This window comes from Papio anubis, chromosome 4 (genome assembly GCF_008728515.1).
Source record: "Papio anubis isolate 15944 chromosome 4, Panubis1.0, whole genome shotgun sequence".
NCBI classification, from domain to species: Eukaryota; Metazoa; Chordata; class Mammalia; order Primates; family Cercopithecidae; genus Papio; species Papio anubis.
This window is the reverse complement of record NC_044979.1, coordinates 6,834,253-6,852,332: the sequence shown is the minus strand read 5'-3', so window position 1 is coordinate 6,852,332 and position 18,080 is coordinate 6,834,253. Positions and strand designations below refer to the sequence as shown.

The 18,080-nt window shown below is 45.0% G+C and overlaps 1 protein-coding gene across 14 annotated transcripts in view; it reads right to left on the bottom strand.

Annotated features, from left to right (window-relative positions):
- Positions 1 to 17,451, bottom strand: part of KMT2C (lysine methyltransferase 2C) — a 298,256-nt gene extending 280,805 nt beyond the window's left edge. For 13 of the 14 annotated variants that reach the window (XM_031664996.1, XM_031664992.1, XM_031665006.1 and 10 more), the window contains exon 1: positions 17,077 to 17,451. In XM_031664996.1, the coding sequence (XP_031520856.1) occupies positions 17,077 to 17,111 (35 nt within the window). In that variant the 5' untranslated portion in view covers positions 17,112 to 17,451. The remainder of the gene's footprint in view (positions 1 to 17,076) is intronic. The other variant, XM_031665005.1, reaches the window with a different exon arrangement.
- Between the last annotated feature and the right edge of the window lie 629 nt (positions 17,452 to 18,080).

The following is an 18,080-nucleotide window of genomic DNA, read 5'->3' as shown; positions in this document are numbered from 1 at the left end:
TATAAAAATTAATCCTTCATTTGTAAAACATACTAATGATTCAACCCCATGTGATTAGCAATTATCAAAACAGGTAACTTCTGGTAAGCACTGGTAGTGCCTAACACATAATAGTCCTGTACTAGTTTCTCCCTCCCCCTTTTCTCTTCAGTAAAGTCTGTTTTCATTTGTAAAGACTCAACACAGATGTCTTCTTTCTTCAGTTCCTCTGGGATGAGTCCCTTCCTTCTCTAAGCCTCCTCAGCACGTTCTGAAATCTATTGTAAAATGTGTCATTTGCATTACAGTGTGCACTGAGTTATTAGAAATTGAGGATAGGGATCTTGCCTTGTTTTGGTCTCTCCAGTGTGTAACACACAGCAGATTCTCAGTATTTGATTTCACCTAACATCCTCCTTGGGTGATTAACAGAGAACAAATAGGAAAAGCAAATCTGACTAAGAATAAACCATGCTTTAGGAATGCACTTTGAAAGGAAGAGATTTTAAGTTACCTATAATCTAACACCCACGCGGATCTGTGATGAACACATAACATGAGCAAGAAATGAACCTTTGTTGACTGATGCCACTAAGAATTGGCATTCTTTGTCACCACAACATAGTCTATATATTCTGATATACACATTAAAGCAGTTTAGTATTTCTCTACATCATCCCTATCTCCAGTGTTTAGAATGTTCTGCACAAAGTGGGAACTTTTGCACAGCAAAAGAAATTATCAACAGAGTAAACAGATAACCTAAGTAAACGGGAGAAAATATCTGCAAACTATGCATTCAACAAAGGCCTGGCCTGGTGCAGTGGCTCACACTTGTAATCCCAGCACTTTGGGAGGCCGAGGCAGGCGGATCACAAGATTAGGAGATCGAGACCATCCTGGCCAACATGGGTGAACCACCATCTCTACTAAAAATACAAAAATTAGCTGGGTGCGGTGGTGCACGCCTGTAGTCCCAGCTACTCGGGAGGCTGAGGCAGAAGAATCACTTGAACCCGGGAGGCAGAGGTTGCAGTGAGCCGAGATCGCACCACTGCACTCCAGCCTGGCGAAAGAGTGAGACTCCATCTAAAAAAAAATAAAAAATAAATAAAAATAAATTTTAAAAACAGGCCTAATATACAGAATCTATAAGGAACTTAAATCAACAAGCAAAAAACAACCCCATTTAAAAAATGGGCAAAGGGCATGAACAGACACTTCTCAAAAGAAGACATACATGTGGCCAACACGCCTCTGAAAAAATGCTCAACATCACTTATCATTAGAGAAATGCAAATCAAAACCACAATGAAATACCATCTCACAAGTCAGAATGGCTATGATTAAAAAGTCAAAAAAAAAACATGTTAGCAAAGTTGTAGAGAAAAGAGAAGGCTTATACACTGCTAGTGGGAATGTTAATTAGTTCAGCCACTGTCAAAAGCACTTTGGGGATTTTCTCAAAGAACTGAGAACTACCATTCAATCCAGGAATCCAATTACTGGGTATACACCCAAATTAATAGAAATTGTTCTACCATAAAGACACACATACACATATGTTCATCACAGGACTTTGCACAATAGCAAAGACATGGAATCAACGTAAATGCCCATCAACAGTGGACTGGATAAAGAAAACACGGTACATATACAAGATAGAATACTGTGCAGCCATAAAAAAAGAATGAAATTATCCTTTGCACAGCATGGATGCAGCTGGAGGCCATTATTTGTAAGCGAATTAATTAACAGAAAACCAAATACTGTGTGTTCTGACTTCCAAGTGGGAGCTAAACACTAAGTACAGGTGGACACAAAGGGGACCAAGAGACACCAGGGCTTACTCGAGGTGGAGGCTGGGAGGAAGGTGAGGATCCAAAAACTACCTACTGGGTACTCTGCTCACTATCTGAGTGACAAAATCATTTGTGCACTAAGCCTCAGCGACACACAATGTGCCCATGTCAACAAATCTGTGCATGTAACCCCTGAACCTAAAATAAAAGCTGGAAGGAAAAAAAAGAAGTGGGAACTCAGGTTTACTAGAAAACTTTAAAATATGGAATGAATGTCGGACATTCTTAAAGAGAATAGTCAAAGGTTAGCAGAATAAACAAATGTTTTCAATGAAAAGATTACAAAAGTTGAGGTAACCACATTTTTAAAAATCACAGCATTAGCATATAAATGGCAGCATGCTTTTACTCTCCTCTTCACCCAAAATAAATACTTCTACTACTTCCTCACCATGCTGAGGTCAAAAACTGGGGGCTTAGGGCTGGGCACAGTGGCTCACGCCTATAATCACAGCACTTTGGGAGGACAAGGCAAGTGGATCACCTGAGGTCAGTATTTCGAGACCAGCCTGGCCAACACATCGAAACCCCATCTCTACTAGAAAAAAAATACAAAAATTAGCCAGGCGTGGTGGCAGATGCCTGTAATCACAGCTGCTAGGGAGGCAGAGGCACGAGAATCGCTTGAACCTGGGACGCGGAAGTTGCAGAGAGCCTAGATCGCGTCACTGCACTCCAGCCATTTTAGAGCAAGACTCTGTCTCAAAAAAAAAAAAAAAAAGAAAGAAAGAAAACCCTAGGGGCTCAGGATTCAACAAAACATTGTTGAAAGCAGTCACTACCAATCAACTGGGCCTCAATATGAAATTACCTACCATCGCAAGAACTTCAGTATCATGAGTCTCACACGTGAGAAAATTAGGCCTACAGTGTGATAAAGCAATTGCTCAAAGTGGTAAGGACTATTTACTGGCTACTTCTGTAATATTTATTCCCACCATCAGTAACCAGACTTTGAACCTATTCTAGGTAGCAAGGTACTCATCTAAAAAAAACTACATTCCCCACTGGACGCAGTGGCTCACGCCTGTAATCCCAGCACTTTGAGAGGCTGAGGTGGGCAGATCATGAGGTCAGGAGATCAAGACCATCCTGGCTAACACGGTGAAACCCTGTCTCTAATAAAAATACAAAAAAGCTGGGCGTGGTGGCAGCCCCCTGTAATCCCAGCTACTCGGGAGGCTGAGGCAGGAGAATGGCGTGAACCTGGGAGGCGGAGCTTGCGGTGAGCCGAGATCATGCCACAACATTCCAGCCTGGGCGACAGAGTGAGACTCCGTCTAAAAAAAAAGAAAAGAAAAAAAAAAACTACATTCCCAGCCAGATGTGGTAGCTCACGCCTGTAATTCCAAAATGTTGGGAGGCCAAGGCGGGTGGATTGCCGGAGGTTAGGAGTTCGTACCAGCCTGACCAACATGGTGAAACCCTGTCTCTACTAAAAATACAAAAATTAGCCAGGCGTGGTGATGCATGCCTGTCATCCCAGCTACTTGGGAGACTGAGGCAGGAGAATTGCTTGAATCTGGCAGGCGGATGTTGCAGTGAGCCGAGATTGCGCCACGGTACTCCAGCCTGCATGACAGAGCGAGACACTGTCTCAAAAAAACAAAAACAAAAACAAACAAACAAAAAACCTACATTCCCAGCCTCCTTTGCAGCTACAGGTGGCCATGTGAACTCTGTGATAGTTCTAGCCAATTATACGTAAGTGAAAACATACGATACTTCTTCAAAGTACGAAGCTGTGTGCCCTTGGACTCCTCTCTCTATTTTGCTTCATGGGACATGCATATAACGTAACTGGGACTTTAGTAGCCATCAAGGAATCTTAGGGCAAAGGCCACACCCTAGAAATGTCTGAGAAGTGAGATAAAGGGAGACGCCCCTGATGACTTTGCAGTGCAAAGGGACAATACCAGCCTCAATACCTACACTCCAGACTTTGAAGTGAAACAGAAATAAACACTCCTGTTCAAGTCATTATTATTACGGGGTTTTCAATCACATAAAGACGAACCTAGTCCTTACTGACATACCCAGCTGTCAAGAATTGGCTCAGAAATAGAAATCAGTTCTTCTGTCAAGAGTCCAGGATGCTCAAATATATAAAGATCTCCGCACAAGTCAAAAAAAAAAAAAAAGGTAAAATTATATCCTTTTTAGGGTTATTTGTAATTCTTTTATCTTTCTATTCTGTATGATCTAACTATAGCCCAATCTACACTGTGACAATTCCATTTTTAAAGACTATTTAAACTCCTCAATAATAAAAATCTATCAGCCGGGAGCGGTGGCTCATGCCTGTAATCCCAGCACTTTGGGAGGCCAAGGTGCACGAATCACCTGAGGTCGGGAGTTCGGGACCAGCCTGACCAACATGGAGAAACCCTGTCTCTACTAAAAAATGCAAAATTAGCTGGGCGTGGTGGCACATGCCTGTAATCCCAGCTACTAGGGAGGCTGAGGCAGGAGAATCTCTTGAACCCAGAAGGCAGAGGATGCAGTGAGCCAAGATCGCACCATTGCATTCCAGCCTGGGCAACAAGAGCGAAACTCTGTCTCAAAAAAAATAAAAAATAAAAACCCATCTCTATTTCAAAGTACTTTAGAAAAATAAAGGGCAAGGTTAAGGAGCAACTTCATTTAACTACTTCAGTAAAAGAGGTCAGAAAATAAAGATTTTTATCACTTGTATCCCGAATACTTTTTTTTTTTTTTTCTGAGACCGGGTCTTGTTCTGTCACCCAGGCTGGTTGGGGTGCAGTGGCAGGATCATAGCTCACTGCAGCCTCCAAGTCCTCTGCTCAAGTGATCCTCCCACCTCAACCTCCTGAGTAGCTGGGACTATAGGCATGTGCTACCACACCCAGCTCCAAATACTCTTTGTTCTTAGAGTCCCTTAATTCAGAAAACCATCTGCTTCCAGCAAAACAGATTAAAACAACCCGCATTTTACTTATTTATGATTTTGTAAACTGGGCTGAGCTTAGCTACGTGGTTCCTGTTAATCTTTTGTGTGTATGTGAGAGAGAGAAATGAAGCTTCGCTCTGTCGCCCAGGCTGGAGTGCAGTGGCATGAAAATGGCTCACTGCAGCCTCGACCACCTGGGCTCGACCAATCCTCCCACCTCAGTCTCCTGAGTAGCTAGGACTACAGGGACATGCCACCACACCAAGCTAATTTCTGTATTTTTTGTAGAGACGGTGTTTTGCTATATTGCCCAGGCTGGTCTTGAACTCCTGGGCTCAGGTGTTCCACCTGCCTTGGCCTCCCAGAGTGCTGGGACTGCACAGTAATAAGCCACCATGCCGGCCCCTTCGCTAATCTTACTAATCACTTGTGTGTCTATATTCAACAGGCAAGTCAACTAAGAGCTGAAGGCAGCAAAGACACTGGATAGTTAGGCCTCCCTCTTTCCATATAGTCTTGGAATCTCTTCCTCTCCAGCAAGACATCAACTCTCCAGCAAGGTATGACGGCTTCTTGCATGGCAGCAACTCAGAGTTCCCAAGAGTACAAAAGTACAGAGTTCCCAAGAAGCTGCCTGACATGCTCAAGGCTTGTACCCAAAAATAGCAGAGTGTCATTTTTGCTATGTTCTACTGATTAAAGTGAGTCACAAGGCTAGGCAAGATACAAAGGGAGGTGACTATACAATAGCATGAATACCAGCAGGCATGGTTCACTATGGGTCACCAATACAGTAGACTACCATCTCCTCCTTCTATCTACTGTACAAGTAACACCTTAATATATGATTTCTAGCATTCCATAATCTCTCTGGGGCTCAGTTATCTATAAAATGAGGGGTTACACTCAATCTTCTTGAATTCTCATCTATTAATAGTTTTAATATTCTACAACTCTATAAGGTGAAAGTCTAATGTAAGAAAAACCTAGGGCCAGGCACAGTGGCTCACACCTGTAATCCCTGCACTTTGGAAGGCCAAGGCGGGTGGATCACCTGAGGTCAGGAGTTCGAGACCAGCCTGGCCAACATGGTGAAACCCCATTTCTATTAAAAATACAAAAATTAGCCGGACATGGTGGCAGGGTGCCTGTAATCTTAGCTACTCGGGAGGCTGAGGAAGGAGAATCGCTTGAACCCGGGAGGCTGAGGTGGCAGTAAGCCGAGATCGTGCCACTGCACTTCAGCCTGGGCGATGAGCAAAATTCCAAACAAAAACTTGGCCATACTAACCAAACACTTCAACTATGGTAGAACAATCCAATGATGAGAACTTTAAGGTAAAAAATTATGGTTATGTTTCATTTTGTCATTTTATATTCAACTATGTGCTTATTCCAAATGTGGTACATATGATTAGAATCCCAAAGATCAGGAAATCAAGGAAATTCCTTTTTGCTAGGCTCCACTAAAAGAACAAAACCACACAGACTTCACTGAGACCATCAAGTATGCTGCTTCTAATGTAAATCGATTACAATAAGGTGTAAAGATTTAAAGTGACCAAAGACAAAAGATGTAAGAAATCATTTTAAAACCACCTAAAATAAGTCTCACTGAGGTAGGCCTACTAATAAAACCCTAGCCAGCAGTTATAACATGTAAAAATCTACTCTAACAACATTTAAAGGTTTGAGCAATAAAAAATTTGGGGGCCGGGCACAGTGGCTCATGCCTGTAATCCCAGCACTTCGGGAGGCCAAAGCAGGTGGATCATGAGGTGAGGTCAGGCGATCGAGACCATCCTGGCTAACACAGTGAAACCCCATCTCTACTAAAAATACAAAAAATTAGCCGGGCGTGGTGGCAGGCGCCTGTAGTCCCAGCCACTTGGGAGGCTAAGGCAGGAAAATGGCGTGAACCTGGGAGGCGGAGCTTGCAGTGAGCTGAGATCATGCCACTGCACTCCAGCCTGGACAACAGAGCGAGACTCTGTCTCAAAAAACAAAAACAAAAAAATTGGAATAATATTACTACATATACAACTCCTAGGGAATTGCTTTGGTTGTTTTTCGTGTATTGCTCATAATGAAAAACACTGCATAGAGATTTCTGTTGACCTAGCTTTTTAAAAATGTTTCTTCTTTTTCTCTTTATTGGGGACATCTGCACACAAAGAAAATCTTTGCCACCCCACTATCCCCGCCTCCAATAACAACTGCGTTATTTTACGTCATAGTTTTTTTTTTTTTTTTTTTTTTTTGGAGATAGGGTCTTGCTCTGTCACCCAGTCTGGAGTGCAGTGGCATGATCACGGCTCACTGTAGCCTCCAACTCCTGGGCTCAAGCAATCCTCCCATCTCAGCCTCCCAAGTAACTGGAACTACAAGTACATACCACCGCATCCAGCTATTTTTAATTTTTTGTAGAGATGGGGGGGTCTCACTACGTTGCCCAGGCTGGTCTCAAACTCCTAGACTTAAGCAATCCTCCCACCTTTGCTTCCCAAAGCACTGGCATTACAGGTGTGAGCCAACATACCCAGCCTTATATCATGGCACTTTTAGAGTGAATTTGGTTTCTAATCACTTCTGTCTCTAAATAGTTGATAATAGGCAACTGGTTGATGATTGATGATTACTGGCAATGATAGTAACAACAGTAGTTAAATCCTTACAATAGCACCTCTTAATGGGACTTAGTCTATGCCAGAAACTGTTCTAAATTCTACACATATATAAATTCACAACAATGCTAAATTAGGTGTATTATTATGTCCTCTCTACAGGTGAGGCAACCATGGCACAAAAAATTTAAATAACTTGCCCAAGGTCAAACAGCTAATATGTAGTACAACCTAGACTTGAATCCAGAAGGTCTTAGCTCTATAATCAGTGATGTCCACAGAATTTGGTTTTCTCATTTGTCAAACGATTTACTTTTTTTGAACTATTAGTTTTTTTTATTTTTATTTTATTTTATTTAATTAATTATTTTTTGAGACAGAGTCTCGCTCTTTCGCCCAGGCTGGAGTGCAGTGGCCGGATCTCAGCTCACTGCAAGCTCCACCTCCCGGGCTTACACCATTCTCCTACCTCAGCCTCCCGAGGCTTTTTTTTTTTTTAATGCACAGATGTATATTGAAAGAATATACTCCCCAGAGTTTTTTTTTTTTTTTTTGAGACAGAGTCTCACTCTGTCGCCCAGGCTGGAGTGCAACGGCACAATTTCAGCTCACTGCAAACGCTGCCGCCCAGGTTCAAGCAATTCTCCTGCCTCCGCCTCCCGAGTGGCTGGGATTACAGGCACCTGCCACCATGACCGGCTAATTTTTGTAGTTTTAGTAGACATTGGGTTTCACCATCTTGGCCCGGCTGGTCTTGAACTCCTGACCTCGTGACTCACCCTCCTTGACCTCCCAAAGTGCTGGGCTTACAGGCGTGAGCCACCGCGCCAGGCCCCCAGAGTATTAATATTATGTATCCTTCCCAATATTTTTATATGCACAAAATACATGCACAGTTCGGGTTTACGTGCTTTTCACAAAATAAAGTTACTACTAAACTTACTGCTTTAAACTTTTGGAAAGGTTCTTCTCTAATTCAACAATATATCATAGACATTCTCCCACTTCAGGGTCCACAGATCTATCTCTCTGTCTTGATTTAAAACTGCATGGTAGTCCATTAATGGGTATTTTCTTGTTGTCAACTTTTCTCTACTACTAATACTGCTGCCATGAGCATCTCTGTATGTGTATGTTGTCCACTTGTAATGAGAATATATTCTGATTTCCTTTCTTGTTTTTCTGGGTATAACTGGTCCCCCATCTCCTAAGGGCAACAAAGCATCCTAATCCTTTACTATTTCCCATACCCCATATTCTCAGTGACTACATGTTAAGTAACATCTTTAAATACTTACCCTAATCGATTACTCAACTCCAGTCCTACTTCCACAAATGCTTAACAGGCATCCAATCGATCTGGATGCCTGCTACAACATCTATGCCAGAAACTTCCGAATTCCTCCTTTGCAGGGACTGGGATCTTCCTCCCCATTCACACTACCAACATTCTACGCTTTGGCTTGATCACTCATACTACTATTGTAACAGCCTATTATCTCTGCCTCCAGGTAACTCCTGCCTCCATATTATTACCAGAGTGTTTTTTTTAATAATAGTCATCATTAAATCGCCAAGTACTTGAGTGCCTACATTCAAATGCATAAAATGCTAAACAGAATACAAAGAAATTTAGTAAGGTTCCTATCCTCAAGAATACTGTAAATACCTACTTTGAAAACTTTCATTTAAAAAATAAAATAATCGGGCATAAAGCAGAGATTGAGACCTGTAGCCCCCTGGTGGTCCATGGATTAAACCTAGTCTAAAAGGTGTAGTCACAAATACTGTTTTAGATTCTAATTCATGAAAAACATCTAAAATCCAAGTTTAAAAATCATAAAAAGGGCTGGGCACAGTGGCTCACGCCTGTAATCCCAGCACTTCGGGAGGCCAAGGCGGGTGGATCACCTGAGGTCAGGAGTTCGAGACCAGCCTGGCCAACATGGTGAAACCTCGTCTCTACTAAAACTACAAAAAAAAAAAAAACTAGCCGGGCATGGTGGTGGGCGCCTGTAATCCCAGCTACTCGGGAGGCTGAGGAAGGAGAATTGCTCGTACCCAGGAGGAAGAGGTTGCAGTGAGCCGAGATCGCACCATTGCCCTCTAACCTGGGCAACAAGAGTAAAACTCCATCTCAAAAAAGAAAAAAAAAATCATAAAAATCCAAGTTTCCATCCACCCTCTTGAAAAATCTAGAAACAGCATCTCAAATAGCAACCATCAGCCAGAATTCTGTATCAGTTTCACCTTAAGCAGAGCATAAGAACTCCTAGACTTCCCCAAGGCTGTTTTTATTTCCCATTTTCTCCCCAACCCAAGGTCTAAAGTGTCAGTTGTCATTCAGATTCTTAGAAGCAGCCTACTATTCATTTAAATTGCTTAGCTGCTCCCTGTAAGCAGTTTATAACTCCTGGCCTACCAGATAAAGCCCTAACTCATGAGTCTGGCATTCAAGAACTATCACAGCTTGGCCTCACCACTACACGCAGCCTCTGTTCTAGTCAGACAGTCACACGCCACCCCACCTTTTACACCTCCTTCCCTCAATAATTTCATTCACATTGCTCCCTCACACACTTATTCTCTTGTCATTCTACTTAGCTAAATCCCACCAATCCTTCAAGGTCTAATTCAAATACTACTTCCTCCAAATCTTTGAGCACCCCTCCAGGCCACAATGAATCTTCCAGGGTTGACTGTTCATCCCAGGACATACTTTGCACTTTGTAGCTCTTTAAATAACATGTACCAAATGAAAGACCTAAAAAGTTACAGAAAAGTATAGAAAACGTAAGACTTGCTAAACAATTTTTACATTTGTGGATCATATGTAGTTACTGCCATCACAAAATTAACAGCAGAAACAAAGTGAAACAATTTTCCTACCTTTTACATGAGGCTTTTTCTAGAATATTACAAAGTGCAAAAAGAGCTGTGTCATTCTGTTTCTCTTAACTTGTGCTCTTAAGTCCCTCAAATTCTGCAAATAAAGAGATCCACACTTCCAGTTATAAATTCAAGATTGGTCTATTACTTTTTCTTTTTTCTTTTTGAGACAGGGTCTCACTCTGTCACCCAGGCTGGTGTGCAATAGCGCAATCTCAGCTCACTGAAACCTACGCCTCCCGGGTTCAAGCGATTCTCCTGCCTCAGCCTCCCAAGTCACTGGGACTATAGGTGCCCACACCACACACGGCTAATTTTTGTATTTTTAGTAGAGACAAGGTTTCGCCATATTGGCCAGGCTGGTCTCGAACTCCTGACCTTGTGATCCACTGGCCTCAGCCTCCCAAAGTGCTAGGATTACAGGTGTGAGCTACCACGCCCGGCCTTTCTGTTTTTTTTTTTTTTTTTTTGGAGGTGGAGTCTCGCTCTGGCCCCGAGGGTGGGGTGCTGTCGGGTGTCAGCTCACTGCAAGCTCCGCCTCCCGGGTTTACGCCATTCTCCTGCCTCAGCCTCCCGAGTAGCTGGGACTACAAGCGCCCGCCACCGCGCCCGGCTAGATTTTTGTATTTTTTTAGTAGAGACGGGGTTTCACCGTGTTAGCCAGGATGGTCTCGATCTCCTGACCTCGTGATTCGCCCGTCTCGGCCTCCCAAAGTGCTGGGATTACAGGCTTGAGCCACCGCGCCCGGCCGGTCACGCCCGGCCTTCCTATTACATTTTTACAGATAACCACCAGCTTACATCTATAGGCAATAGCCATAATAAAAAAAGAAATCATCTCAGCCAGGTGTGGTGGCTCATGTCTGTAATCCCAGCACTTTGGGAGGCCGAGGCGAGCAGATTACCTGAGGTCAGGAGTTCGAGACCAGCCTGGCCAACATGGTGAAACCCCCATCTCTATATTATAAACACAAAAATTAGCTGGGTGTAGTGGCATGCAACTGTAATCCCAGCTTTTTAGCAGGCTGAGCCAGAAGAATCGCTTGAACCTGGAGAGTGGCGGCTGCAGTGTGCCAGGATCACATCACCACACTCCAGCCTGGGCAAGAGAGTGAGACTCCGTCTCAAAAAAAAAAAAAAAAAAAAAAAAAACCTCTATTCCACTTCATAACTTTTCCAACTTATCCTGCCAAAAAGTTCTCAAAATAACCACTGTAACACAAACATGATAAAGAAAATATTTAAAGAGAAAAGGAAGAGATTAATCAGCTTTCTGAAATTAAAAGATAAAAATGGACCAGAACAATATACAAATAAAAAAAGTAAAGGCAAACACAAACTCACACACTGACTGGCAAGTTTATTCCATGGCAGCTAAAAATTGTTTGGCCCAAACATCTCACAGATTAAAAAACTAAATCACAACCTAGCGAGGGTATCTTAACACGTCCGCACCAGGCAAGAGCGCAGAGAGACCATCTAACATTCCTATTTATTTATTTAGAGAGTCTTGCTCTGTCACCTGACTAGAACGTAGTGGCGCGATCTCGGTTCACTGCAGCCTCAACATCCAAGCCTCACACAATCCTCTCTCAGCTCAGTCTCCATAGTAGTTGGGACTACAGGTACCTACCACCACACCCAGCTGATTTTTTGTAGAGACAAAGCCTCACTTTGTTGCCCAGGCTGGTCTCAAACTCCTTTTAAATAAGGATCAAGTGAGCCTCCTGACTCAGTATCCCCAAAGTGCTGGGATTACATGTATCAGCCACCAGACCCATCCTTAATGTCCTTTATAACTGAAAACTGACCAATTTTCACCTTGGAAGGTCAATGAAGTTTCACAAAGCCCCTCCGTCATGAATTTAAACTGACTTAAGCTTACAAAGTTGAACAACCACTATCTACCCAGAGAAACCTGACTGTGGTCTGGGAAATTTTGCAGTTTTGCGGAACAGATGAATGAGAGGAAGCAGTGTGGATTGTCACTCGGGAAATTGACAACAAATCTGGCATTATGGAATTAACTGAAATAATAGGAAAATGTAATAAATCGCAAGTTTCAGAACGGGAAAACAAATTGTGATACTTTTAAATTTCCATGGAAATTCATGTTTATCAAGTTTACATAGTAGTAACCAGTACGTTTTATATGAATTTGTATAATAGATTAAAAACAACATCTTCTCAAATATTAGAAATTCCCTGGGCCAGGTGCAGTGCGCCCGTAATCCCAGCACTTTGGGAGGCCGAGGCAGGCAGATCACAAGGCACAAGGTCAATAGATTTAGACCATCCTGGCTAACACGGTGAAACCCCGTCTCTACTAAAAATACAAAAATCAGCCAGGCATAGTGGTATGCACCTGTAGTCCCAGCTACTCCAGCTACTCAGGAGGCTGAGACAGGAGAATCACTTGAACCTGGGAGGCGGAAGCTGCAGTGAGCCGAGATCACACCACTGCACTCCAGCCTGGGCGACAGAGCGAGACTCGTCAAAAAAAAAAAAAAAAAAAAAAAAAAACCAGGTTCTTATTCATGGGCATTTCAGGTCAGGTTAAAGAACAACCTCCTAACAGGTAAGAGAGGGTAGCAATCCTGAACCAGCTTTTCAACTGAATTAAAACATTTCAGTGCCTACTGAGTCCCAAAGACCAATAGGTATCAAAAATTTTACCAAATCTCTTGGACAATAAATTATTAAGAATTGTCATAGGCCGGGCGCGGTGGCTCAAGCCTGTAATCCCAGCACTTTGGGAGGCCGAGACGGGCGGATCTCTAGGTCAGGAGATCGAGACCATCCTGGCTAACACGGTGAAACCCCGTCTCTACTAAAAAATACAAAAATTAGCCGGGCGAGGTGGCGGGTGCCTGTAGTCCCAGCTACTCAGGAGGCTGAGGCAGGAGAATGGCCTAAACCTGGGAGGCGGAGCTTGCAGTCAGCTGAGATCTGGCCACTGCACTCCAGCCTGGGGACAGAGCGAGACTCCGTCTCAAAAAAAAAAAAAAAAATTGCTGTCATAAAAATTACAAATTTGCATTATCTCAAAAAGCATGAATAGTGTTCTCTCTCAACTATAAACTTGTTTTATTAAACGATATATATTGTAATGCAGTACAGTTTTCTATCACTTATTTCAAATTCACAGCTATGAAAATGAGAAATTTTGTTGGGGGAAGGGCATTACAAATACGGAGTAGCAACCTAGCCATTTTTGCTGGTCCTTGTAATGGCAATCACTGGTTGTGCCTAATTTTTCTACAATAATAACGCTTAAGGTGGCTCTCTAAGAATAGCAATTGCCCTCTGAAAAGAAAGTGGTTCAGGGTATAAAGAGTTTACTCAAAAAGGGCCAAGGATAGTGCTTCAGAAATCCTATCCCTACCACCTGCTGCTTCTGTACACCCACCCCTATCCCCCACACCCACACCATTTCTAACATCAATTTTCATGAACTGGTAAGAAACATAGTACAGCAGACTGTTTCTTTGGCTTCCCAACTTGGTAATGTGAATTTACGGTGTAAAGATGGAAAAAATAAAATATTCAGAAAAATTTTTTAACATTAACACAAAAATAATCAGATCTTTAATACGTGCATATTCTGACAGAGGCTTGCTAATGGTTAAGACCTATGCCTCTGATAAAAATTATGAACTACTCCAAATTATCAAATAATTTGATATTCTTTACAGTTAAGGGGAACTTTCAAATGAATGTAAATTTCACTGTGCCATCTGACATTTGTACAACAGAAAATCTCTATGTACTTACCTTTCCAACTCTAAGATTAATAGCTTCAGTTCAAATTTCTTGATTTTAGGTAGTAAACAAAATTTTAAAGTATTTATAGTTAATGTAAAAGCAGTAACTACACAGCTATGCTTTTAATTCACGATAAAACACACAAAAACAATCTAGCTAACACTGTAACACAAGAAAATGCTTTATTTATTTACCTAATTATTAAAATTTTAAACTTGAGGAAAGTGTAATTGGTGGTACATGTTTTTTTAAGCCAAAGATAAATACACAAATCCACTTTAGTGTCAAAAGGCATCTTCTCAGCCGGGTGCGGTGGCTCACGCCTGTAATCCTGGCACTTTGGGAGGCCAAGCCGGGTGGATTACCTGAGGTTGGGGGTTCAAGACCAGCCTGGCCAACATGATGAAACCCTGTCTCTACTAAAAATACAAAAAATTAGCCGGGTGCAATGGTGCTTGCCTGTACTCCCAGCTACTCTGGAGGCTGAGGCAGGAGAATCACTTGAATCCAGGAGGTGGAGGTTGTGGTGAGCCTAGATCATAACACTGCACTACAGCCTGGGCTACAGAGCAAGACTTCATGGCGGGGGTGGGGGGGGTGGGAAGGACATCTTCTCTACTTAATGTAACTCACTAAGTTAATGAACATCTAAGTAACGTTAACAACTTAAAATACCTCTATGGTATTTAGCAAAGAAGATTAATTTTCATTTCTCAGGTGAATTATTTGCAATTTCACATAATTTCACTCATTACAAACCTAATTTACACTGGTTACACATAAGTTTCACTTTCAGAGTCTTTACTACTCAACTACAGGGTCTTTTCTGCATGGATTCTTAGACAGTATAGAGATAGACAATTGAAAAACCTTCTCTTTGCTTTCCAACTCACTTGTTAGTTTCCATTTACGTTTCTAAATACAACTGGAGATTCCATTCCCTTCAAAAGACACAATTTCAAAAAAAAAAAGCTCTAAAAAGTTTAGACCTGTCAAATTTACCAGTAGACTTTACTTTCCTACAAAGAATGCAGTACTCGTTTTCAAATCTAAAAAAGAAGCTCTCTAAAGACTTACATTTGTTCTACATATTTCCAAAAGTGTTGCTGTTTCATAGTGTTAGGTTACACTGTCATTCAGCAGAAATTTTTTATTTTCTCCAAAGGCTACCTATTTCTTCATAATATGAGATTAAGAATTAAAATAATAAAGTGGTAATATCCTCATCGTCCAGTGCACCCAGGAGCTGCACTAATACAAATGAGCTCATTTCAAAAGTAGGGTGTGTGTGCGAGTGTGCGCGTGCGTGTGAGTGTGCGCGTGTGCATGAGTATGGGGTGTGGGGTGTGACAACATAATCTACTCTTCCTAGGGTAAGAATTAAAATGCAAATTTAAAACAATAATCGCAAATTAATGTTCAGTAAGAGATGAAGAAATGCTTTTCAAATAGTGAAATGGGAGGCAATCAAGGTAAAACCCCAATATGGCTTGTCCTGAGTTGCTTTAAAGGATGCAAAAGTGGCTTAGACGTCTAAAAATTACTTAAACCTCCACTTCCTTCTCCAAATTTCAGTTAATATAGAGTAAGGGTATTTTATACTTGCCATTATATTACAACGCAAGTGGCATGGTAAATAAGCCCTAACTCTGTATCCCGAAGAAGCTACCGTAATAATATATACACATCCTGTACTCACTTCCCTCAGGATTATCATAGCTAGGTAAGAGCTAGCAATAAAATATGGAGGCAAGTTGAAGGCCCTGAATCATTTTATAGTAAAAGGACACCCGGGCAAGAAAAGAGCACATTCAAGTCAAGAGCTTAATGGGTTCCCACAACCCACCTCTGCTACGCCTCAGGTTCACGCTACTATTTTTACTACAAATCACCAAACAACAATATTATTACTAAATGAATGCACCCGAACCAAAGAAACAGCCTATCCATGAACGTGCTGGCTTCCTTCACGTCTCAGCGCACCCTTCCAGTCCCGACAGTTCAATGAAAATATCGTATCATGAAATGAGTAAGCACACACGCCATTCTACAACTTCGAGAGACAGTCACAGTTCTTCCACGGCACACACAAGAGCCACAGAAGCCAAGCAGTTCGCTGGCACTAAAACGGGTTTCTTAATTTACAGGCAAAACCGTCAAATACCCTTCTGTAAGACATTTCTGGTCCTCTAATAAGCTGGTGTCGAGCCCTACTGTATGCTCAAAGGCAGGCGAACCTATTCCCAAGCCCCTTACAGCTAAGACTTACGAGAGAAGCCACATTTACATCTGCACTGTCTCCGAATAAGCGCTCCTGGTATTCTGCCTTACGAGGGGACACTGGCTACGTCTCCAAAACTTGGGCAGGCCGTTCCCCGAAGCTATGGGATCCCACAGAAGTTGTGCTTTCGGAGCCCGGGCGTGCGGTTCTGGGTGTTGGGGGAGGGGGAAGGAAGAAGTCAAATGGCTTCCTAATATATCATCAAAAGAAGAAAACACAGGTTTGGGACCAGGAAAAGTTCCAGGAGCAAGTCGCTGACAAACAAAAGCTGCACTCGCCCGGCCGCTTTCTTCTCGCCCCCAGCCCGCGCCCCGAGACCACCCGGTCCGGGCGTTTTGACAGCTCCGAGAGTTTCCCGAGCGCCGACGGCTCGGCGGTTCGCCCGGAGTCCGTCCGGGACTACCTGGGCGCGCTCCGGGTTTGTTTTCTCAATGATCCAGCTAGGCCAAGACGCGGCTACGAGAAATTTCTCCAAAAGAAGACTCATGGCGGAAGACCCAGCGAAAGGCCGGCTGAAAGAGTAAAGTGTGCGGAGCCGGCGCCGGCGGGAGCTATCGGGCGGGCGGCATATGGAGCAGGGAGGCCGGGCGCGGGCGGCTGAGGAGCGCGAGGCCGGGGCCGGGAGCCGCCACGCCGCCCGCCAGGCCCGCCCACTTCCGCCCGCCAGGGGGGCACTCGGGGCGCGGAGGCCGCGGGGCGGGCGCCCGGTGACAGCTCCCGGCCCGGCGCCGCCATGGCTCCGGCCTGGCTCCTCGCACTCAGCACTTCTTTCCTGGCTCTCTGGAAAGGGGAAGCGCCATCTTTGCGAGGCCGGCCCCGAGGTCTTTTGTCTGCGGCTGCGGGGCTCGGGGCCGGGGCTCCAGGCTCCTCGGGGGGTGGTGGCGGCGGCTGCGGCTGCTCCACGCTCTTGTCCTCCTCCGACGACATCCTAGTCACCAGGAAGACACATGGATCCCGGTCCTCCTCCTGGGGGGCTCCTCCCGCCGCCGCGGCCGCCGCCGCCGCCGCTGCTGCTCGGGTTCCTCCTCCCCGGCTCAGCCTCTCGCATTTCCCGCAGCCCCGGGAGCAGCAGCAGGTACCGGGAGAGGCGGCAACATGGAGCGAGCAGGACACGCACTCACACACACACATCGGCGCGGGCTGCCACCTCCGCTTGCTTGCCAGGGGCCAGCGAAGGCAGCAGGAGGGGCAGGCAGTGCGGGGCAGGCGGGGCCGGCGGGTGCGGGCGGGCGGGGCAACCGGGCGGGCGGGCGGCGTGAGGCGCCGGCCCCGGTCTCCCGCGGCCCCTCCCCGGGCCGCCCGCGGCGGGAGGAGAAAGGGGGCCCGGCGCGGGGAGGAGGGCGGGCCGCGGGGCCCGGCGGGGGCGGCGGGGTGCGCCCCGGCCGTGCCCCGCGCGTCCAGGCCCGTCAGGCCCGGGCGGCGGCGGCGGGGCCTGACAGCTGCCAGTGGCGGCGCTGGGCGCCGGGCCGCGGCTCGCTCCTCACACTCGCTCTCTCACACACGCTCGCTCGCTCTCTCCCGGGCAGGGGAGGAGGAAGTTTGCGGGTGTGCATGGACCCCACACACACGCCGCGCGACTGCGTGGCCCGTCGCGCGAGGCCCGCCAGGGGCTTCCCCGGGGCGACCGCACCACAGACCTCTCCAGCCGCGGCCGTCGCGCCCACACACCGCCGCCTCGACGTGCCCCGCCCTCCCCCACTCTCGGCCTCGCCCGCCCCCGCTCACCGCCGCTGCCTCACGGGCCTCGCTCCGCGCATGCGCCACTCGCC